Here is a 15,820-nt window from a genome sequence, read left to right on the forward strand (position 1 = left end):
GAATAGTTAAAAAAACTTGGCGCTTCTGTCCGCTCTATTAAACACTAAATATTTTAGAACATCTTGGCAAGATAAATTCTCAGCCAGAGCGATTTGATGATACCAAAAAGTTTGAGGAATATTGTGGAAGAAAAGTTGATTTTGCTATGAAAACCTTCATAAAATTGTCCTTTGCTAAACTGCTAAATTGTCCTTTTCATAACAGAGAAGGAAAGCATAAACAAACTACTTCATATTTGAGATCGCTATTCTTTTATTATGTTGCAATCTTTGCTCTTCAGTTTACAACTTTGAATACACCCTGGTTTGGGAAATTATAAATTAACATGAAGTACCAGTCCTTTCTGAAGAGTGTGCCCCTACAAAGGATTAGAACCGGAACTAAAGAAATTCTGGTACATATATTGATAATTAACAATTTTAATCAGCTTTACTTGTCAAACTCAACATAAGTGGAAGTATGATTTTCAAATTAATCTAATGACAGAATTTTAGCTAACCTAATATATAAGAAAATGTTAGCTAATTTTATATGTAATAATATATCAAAATGGAAGTTGCATTAAAAGTATATATAAAACAGCAGCCTTTAGGCTTTATAGATTTACTTAGTAATTATAAAAAGGCTGTGAGTCCAAAAGAAAATAACGCTTAGTGTTACATTGTTCTCAATCACTATAAGTGTTGTTTGGGTTTCAATTTACTTTAAATCAGAGAAATATGAGATTATAGATATTTACATTAATATTTAAAAACTCTTCACATTTCTTGGACCAGGTGCTTGGCTATATGGGTGTGTTTACTTTGTGAAAATTCATAAGCTGTGTTTTGAGATTTGTGTACCATTCTGTGTGTACATTATACTTCAATAAAAAGTTTATTTTAAAACATATCTTTCCCCAAATATCTCAGACTATTAATCATTCTGAATATACCCTGGAATTAAATCTCTTCAAATTAACATTTTTACAGCATGGATGATTTTAAAAAATTGGAGTTGGGACTTCGTGTTTTTAGGCAGAATATAGTTCTTTAAGGAGAATTATGTCAAATGAATTGTTCTGCCAAATTCCATCTGTAGTATTGCACGAAATACTAAATGTTATCTAAATTAGCACACAATTAAAACACTCTGGCCAAATTAATTATGCTGTTTCCCATTAAAAACATAAAATATTTATAAATGATGCCCATCTTTGATTACTATAGAGCCTTCATTACCATCTTAACTATTCATCCTAAGTTTAAAATGCAGTTTGGGCCCCTGCTGCGGGAGATTGTACCTTTCCGTAACTATTAAAGTGTGGGTGTTTATGTCCCTGCCTGGGTGCTTAGACAGTTAATATTTCTATCCATCTGTTGAACAAATGCTTCCAGCAAAAGACAAAGATGATCAATGCAAAGAAGAGGGATGTGCAGCGGCAGATCGCACAGGCTCGGCAGGGAGAAGGTGGGCTGCCTGGCCGAGTCCAAGAGGAGCTGCAGAAGCTAGAGAGCACCCTGGACAACGTGGAGCACAGCCGGGAGAAGCAGGAGCGCCGCATCCAGGTAGGAGACCGGAAGTTACGTCATGGCCTGTATTAACTTCTGGGTCACAGGTTACACATGTCCTACTAGCAGGAGCAAAGGTTTATTGTTCCCACCTCTGAGGCGCCCGCATTCCATTAAACACTTACATGAGTTATCTCTTTTAATCACAGCATCAGCCTTGTGAGATAGGTACTGTAATTAGCACATTTTCCAAGTGTGGATGCTTAAAAACAAAGAGAGGAGTTTCCCTGAAATCACTGAGCAGTGGCCAAGATTTTTTTTTTTTTTGCCGTACGCGGGCCTCTCACTGTTGTGGCCTCTCCCGTTGCGGAGCACAGGCTCCGGACGCGCAGGCTCAGCGGCCATGGCTCACGGGCCCAGCCGCTCCACGGCATGTGGGATCCTCCCGGACCGGGGCACAAACCCCTGTCCCCTGCATCGGCAGGTGGACCCTCAACCACTGCTCCACCAGGGAAGTCCCGTAAAGCCATGATTTTAATCCACACTTGTCTGAATCCAGAAATTGATGTTGGATTATTTCACTTTTCTGGACAGTCCAGCAGTCACACCTTTATGGTTTATTGTGTCCTTAACACATTAACTTAAAAAAGTTCTTGGATTTTTTTATTTCCCCCTGCTCACCGCCTGCTGCACTTCCTTCTCTCTCTCTCTTTCATCCTTCCTTTTTTTTTTTTGAGAGACATTGGGAGGGTTTCTTTCTTTTGTCCCTTATCTACAGTTAAGTAATATCCTAAGATTCATAGGACTTTACAGAAGATAAATAAAACTCAGACTCTTAGGCCATACATCCTCTTTTGGTAGATGAATTGAGAGTCAAAAGGGGAATTCTTATAGAAGACATTAAAATCATTTTTATTCTGTGTAATTGTTTGACATTTGAACTGAAAGTTAACTGGAAGTTAATAGCCTGACAAATGGATGGAAATGTGACAATATTTTGTGATACATTCTGATAATTCATAACATCATATGTTATTTATTTTTTCTAATTTAGGTCACATTAAGAAAATGGGAGAGATTTGAAACAAACAAAGAGACAGTGGTCAGATACCTTTTTCAAACAGGTTCCAGCCACGAGCGCTTCTTGAGTTTTAGCAGTTTGGAAAGCTTATCTTCAGAATTGGAACAGACAAAGGTATATTGGCAAGACCACGTAGTCCCTTGGTACCCATTATTCCCAAGAAAAACTGTGTTTCATTTCGTTACTTATTATAATTATTTAATCAATTTTTATTGTTTACTTATGATTCACTCTTCAACACATTGGTCAAGTTGCTCTGGGGAATGAAACTATAAATAAGATTGAAACATCAAGATGTTTTCATTAAAGTGGGAAATAGTTTCCTAATAGTTGGATAAATTTCTAAAACATCTTTCTGAAGTCAGTGATATTTTGAACTGAAACTCGAAGGGCAGGTAAGACATAGAAAAGGAGAGTTTGGGGCAGAAAACCAGCATTCCTGTAATGGGAAACGCCATGAAGTATAAAAGTGTGAGAAATGGGGATTCTCTGCTATAAAGCAGAAAAGGGGAGTGAAGTTGTAAAGGAAAGTTGGGCCACATCACAAAGACTCTTGAAGACCTAAAGCGTTACTCTCTAGGCTACGTGGAACCACTAGAGGTTCGTAAGAAGGAGAGTCACGTGAGCAGAGCTGTCCTTTAGGGAGATGAGTTTCTTAAGCAGGTGTAGAACATTGAAAGCATAGAAGTCTGGAGTCATGGGTTCTAGTTATAAAGTTTTTGCGTGCGTACATGAATAGGAACATGAATTAGGGTAATGGAGATGGCAATGGAGATATTGGGACAGATGTAAAAGAGACAAAGGGAGGGAAAAAAGCATGATACCCAAGGTTCTGAGCCTGACGGAGACAATGGGAGCGAGACAGGAAATTGGAGTAGTTGTTAATGGGGGAAGATGAACAAGTGCGTTTTGAACATATTGAGTTTGACGTCCAGTGGGACATCCAAGAGATAATATTTAGTAGGTGTGCTTGGTAAGCTCAACCCTGTAAGCTCAAACACCTTGGACACTCAGAGCAGACCAGTAAATTTGTGTGAATCATTTAGAGTCGTACAGGCCACTTTGGTTCCTATTGCACATGTTTTGGGTTTATAGAAAGACTGAATTAGTGTAGAAATGTGTTTGTCAGTGTATAAGAAAGAACGTTCTTACATCCATCCTTTCATAACCTTTAGCAAGGAAACCCCTGTGCTTCCGTTTTCTCACCAGTAGAAGGCTTCTGTGTCTCTTGTACTGTAAATTTTTCACTATTTCTCCTGTTATTAACTCACTGAGGAGTTTGAAGTTTTATAAGGCCACAGAATCTTACAATTCTGTATGATTTTCATCAGCCATTTAAATAGAAATTATTTATTTTTAATTTTAATTATTTTACATATTAAAATGTATCAGGTATCTTTTATAAATACAAGCACATGTATTGTGTGAATTATCACATGGGTGTTCCTCCTGGGTTCCATCCAGAGTTTCTGATACCCTGCGGCTCCAGCTGCTTTGAATTGGTTTGCCAGCTATAGATGAAACAAATGTGGTCTTTTTGTCTTATTTTTAAAATTCTCCTTAGTCAATAACCTTGCATGCTTTGGGATTGATTTAATGATGTGAGCTAACAATTATTGAACATACACCATTTGCTGATCTAATCATTTGATGTTTGTCATCTTCTTTAATCACCAAAATAATCCTTAGAGATTATTAATTAATTAATTAATTATTAATCCTTAGAGATTATTACCATTATTAATCATGTGGTATAAATGAGGAAATATAAGGTACAAAGTTGTTACTGAATGTATCCAAGATCTCAGGATTACTAACTGGTGAGGCTGGGATGCAAACCCAAGAGGTCTGAGTCTAGAGCTCATAACCTCAGCCTCCATATTATATTTTCATGGAAAAACTGAGTTACTTCACTAATTGCTGATACACACTGCTGCACAAGCATACGTCATCTGGAATAATCGTTCTCTGTTTCTCTGCTTCCTTGACATTGTTAATATAGCCTTCATGCCTGTTGTAACCCTTGAGTAGTTGTGGTGAGGAACTTGAGGGCTTTCTGTCTGCCAGTGTGTGTTTATAGCAATATCGTGTTTAATCTTCACAGTATGGCTTTACTGATGAGATGAAAATTCAGAGAGTGGTGTGACTCAAGGTCCCACAGCTAGTTTGTGTGTGAAGGTCAGAGCCAAGTTTCAACTCTAGACCTGTCTGATGCCACAGTCCATTCTTTCCAGCTGCACCCTGCTGCCACTCATATGTCTTCTTAGGACATAGAGATAAAGCCTTACAACATTATTCTAGTTTTGTTTAATTTGGTTTTTATCAACGTCATTCTGTTCTTCGGATTCCTCTGCATTGTGCTTTCCCCATACGTAGCTCCCACAAAAGGCTCTCAGATTGAGTGTATATAAGCATTTTCAAACATAACTCTACTTTCTCCATGTGTTTTCCTGGGTTCAGGGAAACACTAGGGGGAAAAAACACTTTTATGCTTCTTATTTTATTCATGGGGTTCTGCTGTGATTCACAGATTTCACAATTGAATCTACAATGACAGTAAGTTCACATATAGTGATAGTAGATGCTTCTAACCACAGAATTTAATGTTGTGACATTAGTACACACTGTATTTTAGGATATTACAAATCTCTCAACCATAAGGAAGATGTACTTACTCATTCTTATTCTTTCAAATTGCAGGGTACTTCTCTGAAGTAATGTTGATCTTTCTATGAGGACGTTAAATCTTTCAAACATGAAGATGAAGTAGTATTATGTAGTAACTATCTTATATGGTGTTATGGAATGATTTTGAGAGAGGCTCTGTAGGAAAAGGTGGCTATCAGGAGTCTGACTTTTAAAAATTATTTACACTACTTATTTAGGAGAGAGCAGTTTATGATCAAAATTTGAAGCTCCTCTGATATAATCCAGGAGAAGAAATGAGACCCTAAGTTACTTTTTTCCCACTCAGGATTGTCTCTGGGTTTACCTTTTCTAATTCAGTATTCAATATATTTACCTGACAAAGTTGAGATAACTAAAATTTACCAGTGCCTCAAATATATGAAATTAATTTTTGAATTAAGGTGATTCACTGTTATTGAAAATCAGTGTGTGAACTTTATAAACCATTTTATCCTCAATTTTATGTGAAGGTAGTAAAAAAAAAAATGATAATAGGTATGCCAGAGTGCCGGGCACTTAAAAATGAAATTGCTAATGAAATGTTAACAGTAAACTTTTGAGAAAAGTATTACTATCTGCGTTTTATGTGAAAGAGCCTGAAAAGTAATTTGCCAAAGACGAACAACTAGTAAGTAGCAAATCCAGAACCCTAGTCCAGGTTTGAGTAGTTCATAACTTATCTTCTTTCCCTCGTGTAGTATATGGATATATAGTAAACAAGATTTAACAGCATTAAGATCAGTTTATAGCTCTTTTCAGAGAACTAGTTAACAAAATGTTTTTTTAAAGATCAGTGATACTCTGTGTTGACTAAGATATCCTTCAATTAAATAAACAAGTATTTATATTCACTGGCCTAGAAATCTGTTATCTTCATGACTGAAAAAAAAATCACTAATGATCATTGCCCAACTGGCCTGTAATAAACTAACATATGTGTAGACAAGTTAATTACTGTAATGTGGCTCAGAATTCTAAACAAAAAACCCAAACCGGGAGACAATGGAGTACACGGTTTTTTGAGAATTGTTGGATAACTATGAAAGTAGTTCTCCAACTATGAAGGTCTGGTTGTGGTTTCACTTATATAAAATGAAAATAATTTAACAAAGTGTCTATTTTGGCCATGATGAAAAAAGTCTGTTTTATTGCTAAGAATATTATATGCCAACATTCTTATATGTTTGAATCTATCTATTTATCTATCCATCTATTCTGGGGGAGACTACAGTATGTGCAGTTTCTTTGAGGGCAGAGCTTAATAGAAGATGCTGTTCTAACAATTATAGTATCTTTTTTAGGAGTTTTCTAAACGAACAGAAGGTATTGCAGTCCAGGCTGAGAATCTTGTGAAGGAAGCTTCAGAGATCCCACTTGGGCCCAAGAATAAGCAGCTGTTTCAACGGCAGGCCAAGTCAATCCAAGAGCAAGTCAAAAGATTAGAAGACACACTTGAAGAAGAGTATGTGCTTGACAAGTCCTAAACTTTCTTCTCTGAGATAAAGTTTCATACACTCTTCCCTGTATATTGTATTCAAAACATTCTTTTAAAATCTCCAAGTGTCCGTGTATTTCAGCATGTTTTGAGGAAGCAACTTACAATTCAAAAGACAATATCACCAATAGAGAATCCAACATGTGTAACAGAGCAGAAAAATATAAGTGATGTGGTTTTTGCATCGTAAACTGATTCTGTTCATGAGAAAGCCATATCTATAAAATTTCAGTGGCCTTTGTACACTGGAGAAGGGAATCTCAAAAAAGAACCAATATTTAAGATAATTTTTTTACTGTATTATTCTGCTGTCACCAGTTAGAGGGAAGGGTAGATTTTTGGTTGTGTAGATTCTAGGCCTAAATACATATGGCATAGACCAAGCATCTCCAACTCCAAGGAGCTCACAGAGCTTGCTTACGGTGCCTCAGTGTTCAAATTGTCACCGATTGTATACTATTTCCAAAAATTAATTTCAAAAATATATTTTATTTTTAAACATTTAGTGTTTAAATATCTAAAAAGAAAGAAAATAGTTTGGCCTATGGTATCCTGTTATGTACAAGATAGACACACACAAAAATTTGGAGGGGATAAACATATGACCAGTGTTCCTCAAAATAATATGGCTGAATGGTTCTATTTTAAAGATTATTTGGTGGCAGCTCACCAACATGTATTGTTTTTAAGGTATAGGACATAATTTCTAGATGAGTATTAAAATGTAAAATTCGTTTTTAATACTATTAACACCTTATAATTAATGTTGTACCTTTGTCTAAACTTTAAAATTTATTAAATAATTTATTTCAAGTAAATTGTGACTTAAACCTTTAAATATTATCTATCAAGGTAGAAATAGTAAAACTTAGAGTTTATTAGAAAGGAAGTTACTTCCATTAGAAATATCCACTTGAATCTTTATTTCATTAAAAAAATTGAAGTATAATATAGCTTGAATTAACTGTGCTGATGAGAGCGTAGACTCATCCAGGGTGTACATTTGAGGCTGCAGTATTATTGAATTTGACAATCAATGATGCCATTGTATTTTCCTTGATGTCTTCAAGTGCCTTTTGGTAAACAGGGAAATTCCTTCTTTTTTTTTTTAACCCAAGGACTTAACAGTTCAATGATATACTCTTAGTTTCCCAGTCTTTTTCTAAACTGAAAGCCATAATCACCTGGTTATATATGCATAACTGTCACATGGCTATATGTGCATAACTAATACAAACTGGGAACCTATAATTGAAATTTTATTCACTAGATTTATTACAAATAAGTCCCAAGTTGTCTAAAAGCAGTTAGGGTGCTCATGTACAAGAATTGATAAAGTCTGTTAGAATCAAGATCGATCATACAGACATCTAAGAATAGCTGAAATTGTTATAGATAATAGATGGCAGCCTCCACTCTAATAACAGAAGCAGTTCCTGCACGGCAGCGTGGGATTCTGATTGCAAGCTTTATCTGGCTTCATAAAGATGTATTTTATAAAGATCTCTGAGTATAAAGCATCACTGCAGTATCTCTCCTCTAAGAGCCAAAGGGCCACGTTGACAAAAGTAGGACTGTTAAAAAAACTGTGTGCACTGGAATCTAGGTGAGAAGTTTACTAAAATAAGTCTGGCAACTGCTGTCCACGTGCACCGTTTAACAAGATTATGCCTGGATTCAAACCCTTTGGACCCAGCAATATTTTGTTCAAAGCACAGTTCCATCCATAACATAGCTTAGTGCTACCTCATTCTCAGGAGAGACAGGAATACTTGAGGACTAACTCAGATCAAATGTGCATTTTTTCCCCCCGTTCTAATAGTTTCAGCTTTGATGTGGTCACAGATGTCTTCACTATCTCTTCACCTGGTGATTGAAAGGAAAATGTATTGTTTTTCTCTATTAAGATACTGCATTTTATTTACTTAATTTGGTTAATTTTAGTATTAAAACCATGGAAATGGTGAAAAACAAGTGGAATCATTTTGGCACTAATTTTGAGACCCTGTCCGTCTGGATAACTGAGAAAGAAAAAGAACTCAATGACTTGGAAACTTCGTCATCTGCCATGGACACACAAATCAACCAAATTAAGGTGACCTGCTCACAAGTTACATTTATAATCCATGTCTAGGTTTTAAGAGCGCCTTTCTTACATTTCATCAAATGCTATTTGTCCCCAGAACAAATCTATCGTTGCTATGTGACTCTATTAAAATTAAATTCACACAAAATGCTGAGCTAAAAGGTCTTGACTGATACTGGGCAACACTTAATAGATGGAATTATGTATTAATATTGTCTGGCTTATGCATTCAAAGTCATTATTGTGTGCGATATCATTAAAATGTTTTTATGGTTACATTATTCTTTTCCTTGATTTTGAATTAACCCCATCAGAGTGCCCTGTTGATGGATTTATGCGCCATGAAATGTGTTCATCATCTACAACCTTATTTTTAAGAACTATTCTAAATGTCTAGCTCAAGTATTGGTGGCATTTACCCTCACCAGCCACAAGGAGGGGTTGGAGAAATTACTTTCTTCACGTGAAGCAATCAGATTCCATCGATCTAATGCTGGCATTTATGATGCCCTTGGGGGCATGGACTGAGACGCTCTGATATGTTATCCTCCAGTTCTAAAATAACCAAGTACATAGACTGTCATCGTCCATTTCATTCAAGTGGCTTAAGAAAAAAAATGGGCTGAAAGAAATGAATTCTGAATGTTCGTTTCTCTTTCTTTTATGCTATTTTTACACAACACATTTTCACAATTCAACCGCTTCTTTTTCTAACTCAGCTCAGTTTTTTTGGAGTGGGAAAACCCTTTGCCATTTCATTCGATTAAATATAGTAAAATAAATACCAAGGTGAGGGAAGGTTTCACATTACGACTCAGAACAAGTCACTGCCATGTGCACAGTGGGAGGATGCAATATTGTTTAGCTAAGATTGCAAGCTGTGCAGATTGCTTGTCACACATCTTCTGCAGTCAGGGATACATGGAGTCTGGTGTATTCTGTCTAGCTTATGTCTTGTGTGATATACTAGGCAAAACAGATGCCCAGCCATTAAAGAACGAAATATGTTTAATCTTTAAAACTGTTCTTAAAAGTTGCCGTTTAATTCTAAGAAAACGAAGAATAGCGCATTTAAATAGTTTTGTCTCAACCTTCAAAAATTTTTGACATACACCCTTTAACTTGTTTATCCTTTCTCGAATTCATTTTTCTATTTTCTTAAACCTTAATTCCAGAACTTCTGAAATATGTCAGTGATCAAATGTCATCACATTGTTTTTAAGAAACAAAATGATTAAGTATTTTAAGTATATAAACATTCAGTTGTGGATTCCCATGCCATCAGGCTGAAATACATTTTAATATTCCAACATGGCACTTTGAAAACTATCTAAAAATGAATATGAGTATCAGCAAAAATATATTTGCTAGAAATAAGCAAAGATAGAGTTGAATACATTGTACTGTGGAGTTGAGGCTCATAGGTTCACTTTCTATTTCCAAACAGAAGATTACATTATAGGAAATATTCAAAATACGTTAACACTTGTCATGGTATTTTCACTTCAAACTCTGGATTAAAATTAATGAAGCATTTGAGTGTTGCTGTGAAGATATTTACCTATAAGCCCATTTTTGTTCTTTATTACATGCTATTCCAAATTGACTAATTTCTTATTCCTAATTGATAACTCACAAATGGTAAGAACATACACTGGGTTCATCTTCCATCTTCTCTTCGTGGATTGGAAATTTTTTCTGCCACAATCCAACCATATAATTATATAGTTTGCATCTATGAATTTGTTAATGGCATATAGTACTCTAAGAACTAAGAACTTTGATCTTAACTAAGATGGTTTCACCGAGGTGTTGGAAGCACCTAGAACAGCTATTAGCACATAAAAAACTCAAAATACATTTGTTGAATTATGAGTAATTTTTCCCAAAAAAATCATCTTAAAAAACAGCAAAACAAAGAAAGATTGTATTAATGCTCAAACAACAAATACCACTATAGTCATGAATATGAAAAATAAAAACAAACAGCTGATGTGTAACTGGCACTAATCTGATGCCAGCTATTTCCAAGAGTCTTATCTAAACAGAAGTTATTTCTGACTCTGTTGTCTCATCTAGACAGAAGTCACACATTTATTTTTTCTAGGGTAACAGTATTTTCTATTTAAATTATTTGAAACTGAGACTTGTCTGAATTTTTGGCTTTATTTTGATTGAATGGTTTGGTTGGCTCTTTTTCTCAGAGAAACAGTTTTCTTCTCTTATAAATAAATAAACCTCTGTTTATAAGAGGCCCCCCCAACACACGCGCACGCACACGCATGTGCCCACTTTCAGTACTTTTCTTGGGTTGGCTCATAGGTAAAATGTCCTCCTGCCCCAAATGGAAGTCATAGTCTGTAGGCTCCTTACTATAGAGTCTGCAGCTAGTGAATAAAGCGGTGCTTCCCCAAGTGGATTTTCTGGGTCAGCAACAGTGCATCACCCGGGAAGTTGTCAGAGCTGCGAAGTGGGCCCTGCCTGAGACCCAGTGAGTCTGACTCCCTGAGGTTGGAGCCAGGTGACCCTAATGTATTCCAAATTTGGAAACCATTGGCATAAAGTATAGGTGATAAATATGAAAAGACTGGGTTTAGGTGGGAGCAGAATCAGAAAAGCTTTTAGTTGGTAAAATATGAAATACTCAGCTTCATTTTAGGAAGATTAAGTGAATGCCAATATTAGCATTCCTATGAGTTTGGGAACATACTACCTCCCAGACCAGTTGGTCAAAACTCTTGACTCATAGGATAAGCAGAGAATTCTCTGTACCTTCAGAGAGACTGTAAGAGTTCCAGGGACACGTTCTTGCTTCACTGTGAGTAGGGGTGGCCTTTTCTCCTTATTCTACATCCAGCGAGTATGACCACCACCAGTGTGTATTTTTCAGACATTGTCTGCATACCTATCCTCCCCAAACGAGGTCAGGAAACACATGGTGTTTGTTTGTAGCTAGCTGCTTTCTAACGGGTGCAAGTATGTTGAAATGTCAGTTAAGGAAAAATTCTGCTGATTTTCTCTCTCTGCAGATGATTATATCATTTCAGGAAGGCAGCCTTGCTCAGCCTCCATTGTCATTTTTCTTGTTTTAAATATTAGGTCACGATTCAGGAAATAGAAAGTAAGATCGGCAGCATTACAGGACTAGAAGAAGCAGCTCAGTCTTTTGCTCAGTTTATTACCACTGGAGAATCTGCTCGAATCAAAGCCAAGTTAACACAGATAATAAGATACTGGGAAGAACTCCGAGAACATGCACAGAGTCTGGAAGGAACAATCCTGGGACATTTATCTCAGCAGCAAAAGTTTGAAGAGAATCTTAAAAAGGTAACAATTGGTCCTTGCATGCTAAAGTTACCTATTTCACATTGCATTTTATAAATTGTCCAGAAATAATGGAATAAGGAAAAGACACAATTTGCCAGTTATTTACCAAGTTGTCAGTGATGACTGAGTTTGTAATTTATATGTAACCTTTTTTCAGGGAATATAAAAATGCCATTATATATTGTGTTCAGATAGGTATTAAGTCTTAATTATATTTCTTTCAGATAGTGGAACACATTGATTTGGGTTTTTTTTTAAAATAGATTTTATCATCCCACTGAACGTTATCCAAAAAAGATAGGCATGCTCTTTTGCACATCTTGATGTATGTTTTCCCCAACATCATTTTTATATATTACCAATGTTTTAGATCCAGCAGACTCTGTCTGAATTTGAAGATAAACTTGCTGATCCAATTAAGATATGTTCTTCAGCTACAGAAACATACAAAGTTCTCCAAGAACATATGGTAAGAGCGTGTTTCAACGTTTCTTCTTATTTATCTACTCAGAAATGTGATAATTCCTGCTTGAAAGGAAAACAGTAAATATCTTTATTAGAGTTAAAATTGAAAAAAATTGTACGTTACTTGAGGAATAATATAGATCAAACATATTCACTTCATATAACACAAGAAATATAACTGTGCAAATAAGTTTTCATTAAAAATGTATTTTAAAGAGTAGTCATTTAAGATATATTTCTCTCTCATAATTAGAACAGGTAACTTTTTCAGATTATAGCTGTAATAAGCCCCGTTACCTCTTGCCAACATTATAAAAAATTAAATGTGCAGAAAAATATGTATACATTTGCAGAGCAGATTTCAGATTCTAACCCACTACACTCAGATGTGCAAAGATTATGTCCTCACTGATCTTTTCCCCAATGGCTAGCTTTTTTGATCTGGTCCCTGAACTGGTAACCACTGTGAGATATTTTGCAAAGCAATAGATGCCTCTGGAAGAATTCAGAGGAAGGAGCAAAGCAAGAGAATCATGCACAAAGAAATACTCAAGAGAAGTGTGTTAATTAATAAACCAGAAAAAGAAATATATATATATAATCTCTATTATGTGTGCGTGTATGCACAAATACAGAGAAAGGGGCCACAGTAATAGCAAACAGTTGACAAAAGCACAAGTGGAAGAGAAAGTGGAATTTACATTGTTTGAATATTTATCATAAGAATGCATTATTGTGTTACTTATGTAATTTTTAAAAGAATAACCCCCAGGGACTTCCCTGGTGGCGCAGTGGGTAAGACTCTGAGCTCCCAATGCAGGGGGCCCGGGTTCGATCCCTGGCCAGGGAGCTAGATCCCATATGCATGCCACAACTAAGGAGCTCACTACCACAACTAAGACCTGGCTCAACCAAATAAGTAAATATTTAAAAAAAAAAAAAAAAAAAAAAAGAATAACCCCCAAATGAGGAAAAGTAGGAAAATTAGATTGGATAGAATTATTTTAATAGACAACTAAGTTAACAGTTGAGTACCAGAGAGGATAATATGGTATGTTTCTAATATTTGGATTTCCTAAAGCAAGTTATTTTTCTCTGTCTTGATTTTCTGATCTGTAAAATGGGGGCAAATGAAAGAACATACCTCTTATGGTTCTTATGAAGATTAAATGAGATAATATATATAATGTACATAACACAGTGCCTGCCACATTCTCAGGTTCCCTAATTGTTCTTATCATGGATTCCTGACGGCAGCTATGTCAGCCATAACTTCCCATATATTTTTTTAATAAAATTATAGCATGTTGCTCTTATAAATTAGGAGTAGGGTTTTTTAAAATGTATTTGGTATAACATGAATAACAATTTTCACAAATTATCTAAATCCTTAAGGGAAAGTTGTAATTATTCAGATAAACAGCAACAAATTCTTATTTGGGGAATAGTCTCTCCATTCTCACCTTTGACTTCTGCATTTATGAAGTAACTTGCTTGTCACTTTCACTATGTCTCGCTGAAAATCATGGGCAGAGACTTTTTTTTGCTGAAAATCATGGGCAGAGACATTTTTTAGTACCATTGCTGTTTCTTATGCCTTTGCAAAAAAGTTTGGTGATAACGGGTCTCAAAGAAAAACTTAGGTCTCCTTTCTTGATGCTATGCATTCATGGAACTCTTTTGCTCTCACATCAGGATCTCTGTCAGGCCCTGGAATCACTGACCAGCACGGTGGCTGCCCTGTCAGCCAGCGCCCGCAAGGTCTCTCACAGAGACTCCTCCATCCAGGAGGCTGCGGCCCTGAAGCAGAACTATGAGTGTTTGCTGCGTCAGACTAAGGAGAGACAGATTGTGCTCGAGAAGCTGCTGACCCACTGGCAGAGGTGAGCAGCCTTCCTTCTCCAGTTGGCAGCCAGGGTTTCAATAGCTGCTCCTAACTAGGAAATTCTGGACTTTAAGTGATGGGACACGATCATCCCGCACGTAAAACTCATCAGCTCATGTGCCTACCATGGGAAGACATTGATCTTCATTATAAGATGAAGATCCCTGATTGTGGAGGGGATGTATGAGTATCTTTACACGTTGCACACATCTAAACACGTGTGCAAGTTCATACACAAACATGAAAGGAGTGGTTTTTCCACCTTCACGTCTAGAAAAAGACAACAAACACTGTGGTATTTATAATGGTTACTGTTGAACCCCTCGACTTCAGAAAAGTTTTCAAGTATGATAATTTTGCATGAATTTGTTTCTTATCTCTGCTTTGTGTAGGCTAGAGAAAGAACTGTCTACCTTTTTGACTTGGTTAGAGCGATGTGAAGCTATAGCCAGTCCCCCAGAAGCCAACATTTCTGCAGACAGAGTCAAGGTGGAGAATGAACTTCAATTAGTACAGGCAAGTTCAAGGAAGTGAGAGGAAAATGAAATGCTCTTTGTTATGGTTGCGTTGTAAAACAAAATCAAGTACGAAATCCCTTCTGCAACTTAACTTCTTGTTCTCGTTTCATGATCCTGCAAAGAAGAGCAGCCCTGACCTGAAAGACAAAGTCATGGTGAACTTTGTGATGATAAGTTTCCATGATGTATTAGAAAATCCTGTAACATAATGTCTGGCACTTGAATGCAAATTATTGGCAGGGGAGTTGAAGGAGAAATGGGTAGAAGCATAGATGAAACAAGGTTGACCATCAGTGAATAATTTTTGAAGTTGGGTAATAGCTGTATTCCTTCTACTTTTGCACTTGTATGAATTTTGGGTAATAAAAAAGTCACAGTAATGATTATTTTCAAGCAAGACACCATAAAATGAATAAGCACAGATGCAGAAGATGGAAAGACAAAGAATACTAGCTCAGTACATTCTTGAAGAAGCCAACTTTTTATACTTAAAATAATCTTTGAGTATTACTGAAACTGCAGACAACGTTACTGATTTCTGGAGATTAATGACTTGCTTTAAGCGATGCTATCTGTGCCAGAAAATTCAACAGGCAATATTGCTTCACAAAAGATACTTATTGTGTAGCAGATTTACACCCCAACTTTCTCCCATCACCTTTGACAAAATGTTTAAGAGGAAACTAGTTCTTTTAGTTTTCATAACTGCTTCTCTAAAAACTCCATCAGAGCATGTCTGTAGCATCTGATCCTATCCCCCCATCTTCAGATGTTCTCCTACCTT

General features: G+C 36.2%; 1 protein-coding gene across 20 annotated transcripts in view; it reads left to right on the forward strand.

The window, feature by feature from the left end:
* SYNE1 (spectrin repeat containing nuclear envelope protein 1) overlaps positions 1-15,820 on the forward strand; it is a 457,069-nt gene that overhangs the window by 165,265 nt on the left and 275,984 nt on the right. For all 20 annotated transcript variants that reach the window (XR_004352467.1, XR_004352466.1, XR_004352464.1 and 17 more), the window contains 8 exons: positions 1,378-1,548; positions 2,546-2,686; positions 6,562-6,722; positions 8,700-8,850; positions 11,941-12,168; positions 12,539-12,637; positions 14,329-14,516; positions 14,911-15,034. Coding sequence is in view for 14 of the 20 variants with exons in the window: in XM_032650736.1 (XP_032506627.1) it covers positions 1,378-1,548; positions 2,546-2,686; positions 6,562-6,722; positions 8,700-8,850; positions 11,941-12,168; positions 12,539-12,637; positions 14,329-14,516; positions 14,911-15,034 (1,263 nt within the window). In the remaining 6 variants the exon portion in view is untranslated. The remainder of the gene's footprint in view (positions 1-1,377; positions 1,549-2,545; positions 2,687-6,561; positions 6,723-8,699; positions 8,851-11,940; positions 12,169-12,538; positions 12,638-14,328; positions 14,517-14,910; positions 15,035-15,820) is intronic.

The sequence above is a fragment of the Phocoena sinus genome, chromosome 12 (genome assembly GCF_008692025.1).
Source record: "Phocoena sinus isolate mPhoSin1 chromosome 12, mPhoSin1.pri, whole genome shotgun sequence".
Taxonomy (NCBI): Eukaryota; Metazoa; Chordata; class Mammalia; order Artiodactyla; family Phocoenidae; genus Phocoena; species Phocoena sinus.